We start from the raw sequence: 3,744 nt of genomic DNA, 5'->3' as shown, positions 1-3,744 counted from the left end.
GACTGGATACTACACCAAAGACTACTCTTGCAAAGCGAAGTACTTGAATATCAGGAGGATCTTTCTCAAGATCTGTAACCCAAAGAAACCTAAGAGTGTCTCTGTCCTGGGGTTTGACAGAGATCATTAAAAAAACCTTCTCTACGTCGGCTATTAATGCAGTGTGATACAGCCTGAACCTCAATAAGATGTCTAAAATATTCTGATCAAACTTAGGTCCGGTATATAAGCAATCATTCAAGGAGAAGCCATCTTCTTTTGCCGAAGCATCATAAACTATTCTGAGCTTTGTTGTCTCCTTGTCTTGGCGAAGAACGGCATGGTGTGGTAGATAATGTGTATTGTCAGTTTCTGACTGCTCTGGATTGCTGACAATTTCAACTATACCCTTGTCTATCTGGTCTTTAATGACTGCATCATATTCTCTTATTATATCCGGATTCCGTCTCAAGCGATGAAGTAAGCTCATCAATCTATTATAACATAAGCGATAATTATCCGGCAATTCGAGTTGTGAGACCTTCCATGGGAGTGGAACTTCGTATCTGCCATCATGAAACGATATATTCCTCTCAAAGTCATTGACTGTTACGACATCATCCTCCAATATTCCAAGAGATTCGATTTCCCAGAAGGATCTCAATTGTTCATCAAGACTCTTCAACCCACTCACCTGAAGAGTGTGAGTAATGAGAGTAGCTGAGTCATCCTGACCATATACCAAAGTGGCTGGTCCTGAAAGTACCCAACCTATCCTAGTTTCCATAGCTATGGGACCACCATACCCACGCCTTATCCTACCAGTAGCTAGGCTCCAATAATAATCCGCTCCAACTAATATATCAATTTCCCTCTCTTCTCCATAGAAAGGGTCAGCAAGATTCAATGAAGATAAATGATCTAAGTGATCAAGGCTAAGCTGTGCTGTCTTGCCAGAAAGTGGCTCACATATAATAGGCACTACAAATAAACGCAACTTCAATACTGATCCATCACAAACTTCCATTCCAATCTCTACAATCTCACATGTTTTACAACTGCCCCTTGCGGACCCAAAGGTAGCAATGGACATTGTTCTCTTGCCTTTACTGGCAAGTCTCAAAGCGGTTTTCACTCTGTCTGTCACATATGATCTCTGACTGCCACTATCTAAAATGATACGTACTCTTGCCCGATGCTCAGGCTCTCTAATATTATAAACTGTGGCTTGGGCAGTCTGTAACATAATAGTCTCATTACCGGTTAATAAAGCTGTGTTCTCTGCTAGGCATGTAGCTGTGCTCTGAGTATTAAACTCTCTTGCTTCAGGATTGAGACCAGAACTGGTGCCAGAAGACTTCCCTTCTAGAGGCTGTTGCGCATGCTTATCAGAGTCGTTTCTCGGGCATATACTAATGTGATGTCTGTTACCACACTTACTACATTTAATGCTAGATCGACATGCTACACTGACATGACCTCTTTTGAGACAAACAAAACATCTACCAGCCTTTCTCAAAAGTTGCTTCCGTGATTCTGGTGAGGTTACCTTGGGACACAAATTATGGCTATGGTTATGTTGACAGTAACAGCATGTTATGACACGATCTCCTGTGTACAGCGCAGCGGAAGTTGGCTGTTCTCTATGAGTTTTCCCGTGGGGTTGATTGGCCGCTGCGGTCCTCTCTCTAGCCTCTATCTCCTTCACTAGAGTCTCCATAAGAGACACTAGCGTCCAGTCATCACTTGATAACTGGCGGCTAATAAGTAACTGCATTTCAGTAGGCAGTTTCTTAACAAGAACAGAGGACAGCAAGCTTCCATATGATTCAGAATCAACCCCAAGTGCCTTTAACCCACGAATGTGAGTTTCCAACTGATCATAAAGCCTTCTAAGGCCTTTCACATTATATTGAGAAGTAACTGCCTCTACACTGAGTAAGGCATCCATATGCTTATTAATTATTTGCTTCTTATTGCCAAATCTCTTCTGCAGAATTGCTATGGCCTCTCTATAATTAGCAGAGCTAAGTGTTAATCCAGATATGGCTTCTTTGGCTGACCTTTCTACTAATGACCTTAGATAATTAAACTTGTCTATATCAGATATAGCATCATTTTCATGGACTGCAGACTTAAATGAGTCCCAAAATGTCAACCACTGAGTCACATCCCCATTAAAGGGACGTAGTGTTAGTTTTGGCAATTTTGCTTGACTAGAACTACTACTAACTCTTGGAGTCACAGCAGGAGGGCTTGCCCCAGCACTGGACTCAACTGCTAACTTCTCAGTAATCATGGCTAATGCCATATACATGCTGGCCTTAAAAGCATCCGCCTCTTCTATCTCTCTAGCAAGCTCATCTTCTTCTTCAATCAGGGCTAGTATTTCAGCATCAAGTATTGTGATAGTCTCTAGCTTCTCTTCCATACTTCTCTTTAACTGATTCAGTCTCGCTGACACCGTCAACGAGTCACGCTCTTCTATTGAAGCTAAAAACTCTTCCAGTTCACTCACCATCTTCTTGACAGAGCCTCTATGGCCACCTCTCACTCTCCTTTTGTGAGTAAGTCGCTCCGCCATATTTAGTCAGTAGTTTGCCCAATACCCACACGTGTCTCAATATATTTTATTCAAAAAAAAACAACAACAAAATAGTATCTATATATATATACTACACCAAATGGGTACTCACTACCAACTTCAACACCCGATTAGTATAATGGCTGAGTGTCTCGTCCAGCGATTCAGTCCGCGCTCTGATCCTTCTTTCGATCTGGTCTCTGAAAATTGTAAGACGCTCGTCTCATCGACTCGAGTAATACTCTATATTCCAGATCGATCCGGCTCTTTGGACCAGTGTCAGTTTTCTCTTATCCTTAGGTCGCCGCTGGGATTTATTCCTAGTTCTCTGGACAGTATTAAAGAACTCTTCTTTTCCAAATCAAAAAATTGTGCATGTGTTTTTTCACGTGATAACAGTTAATAATAGTTATTAATAATCTCTACACAATCACTCACAGTATCTTAATAACTTTACATCAAAAATGACTCAAACTTTCTACACAACATAAGTACATGTATATGCATCAGAAAATGTAACACAAATGGAGAATTCTCTCCTTTTCATTTTTGGCAAAATTTGGCCCGTGACCTGTACTATAGTACAGGGACTTTTGTCCGATTATTAAGTGACTTTAATAATTCATAAAAAATCCAATTTTGATCAGAATCAGCTCAAACTTTCTACACAACATAAGAACATGTATATGTATCAAGAAATGTAATAAAAATAGAGAATTTTCTACTTTTCATTTTTGGCAAACTTTGGCCTGTGACCCTGTACTATATGCAGGGACTTTGGCCCAATTTCAGAGCAACTTTTAAAATTTGTTAAAAATTCAATTTTCATCGGAATTAGATCAAACTTTCTATGCAACATAAGTACATGTATATGTATCAGGAAATGTAATTAATTAATTAATACCTTGTAATAAATGATTCCAATTGGCTATCATTAATCCTCAGTAGTGGTCTGATGTAACTCATTATCTCCTTAGTACGTCCAATATCAGGATACAAAAAAAATCCCTATGGTAACCATAGCAACTATGACACAAAAAGTGGGTGGAGCGTTACTTAATATGGTATTGTACTAGTACGTTCATGATGGCAAAGGTGATGTCCTCATTTAGTGGTAATAATAAAAATGTCAGTACTACATCATGAAGACCTTGATAGTAGCACAGATCAGTATGTGTCAC

The 3,744-nt window shown here is 39.7% G+C and overlaps 1 protein-coding gene across 1 annotated transcript; it reads right to left on the bottom strand.

Annotated features, from left to right (window-relative positions):
- Window positions 1-21: 21 nt before the first annotated feature.
- LOC105315219 (uncharacterized) lies at window positions 22-2,563 on the bottom strand. Its single transcript, XM_011409779.1, has 2 exons — window positions 137-2,563; window positions 22-72 (listed from the first exon to the last, which is right to left on the bottom strand). Exons 1-2 carry the CDS (start codon window positions 2,561-2,563, stop codon window positions 22-24), a joined length of 2,478 nt encoding a protein of 825 aa, XP_011408081.1.
- Window positions 2,564-3,744: the final 1,181 nt, after the last annotated feature.

This window comes from Amphimedon queenslandica, unplaced genomic scaffold (genome assembly GCF_000090795.2).
Source record: "Amphimedon queenslandica unplaced genomic scaffold, v1.1 AMPQUscaffold_11388, whole genome shotgun sequence".
Lineage (NCBI taxonomy): Eukaryota > Metazoa > Porifera > Demospongiae > Haplosclerida > Niphatidae > Amphimedon > Amphimedon queenslandica.
This window is presented reverse-complemented; position numbering and strand designations above follow the sequence as displayed.

Coding starts and splice junctions, on each gene's coding strand:
- LOC105315219 (XM_011409779.1), bottom strand. CDS start 2,563: ATGGCGGAGCGACTTACTCACAAAAGGAGAGTGAGAGGTGGCCATAGA. Junction 73..136: donor TAATAGCCGACGTAGAGAAG/GTTTTTTTAATG, acceptor TTTGGGTTACAG/ATCTTGAGAAAGATCCTCCT.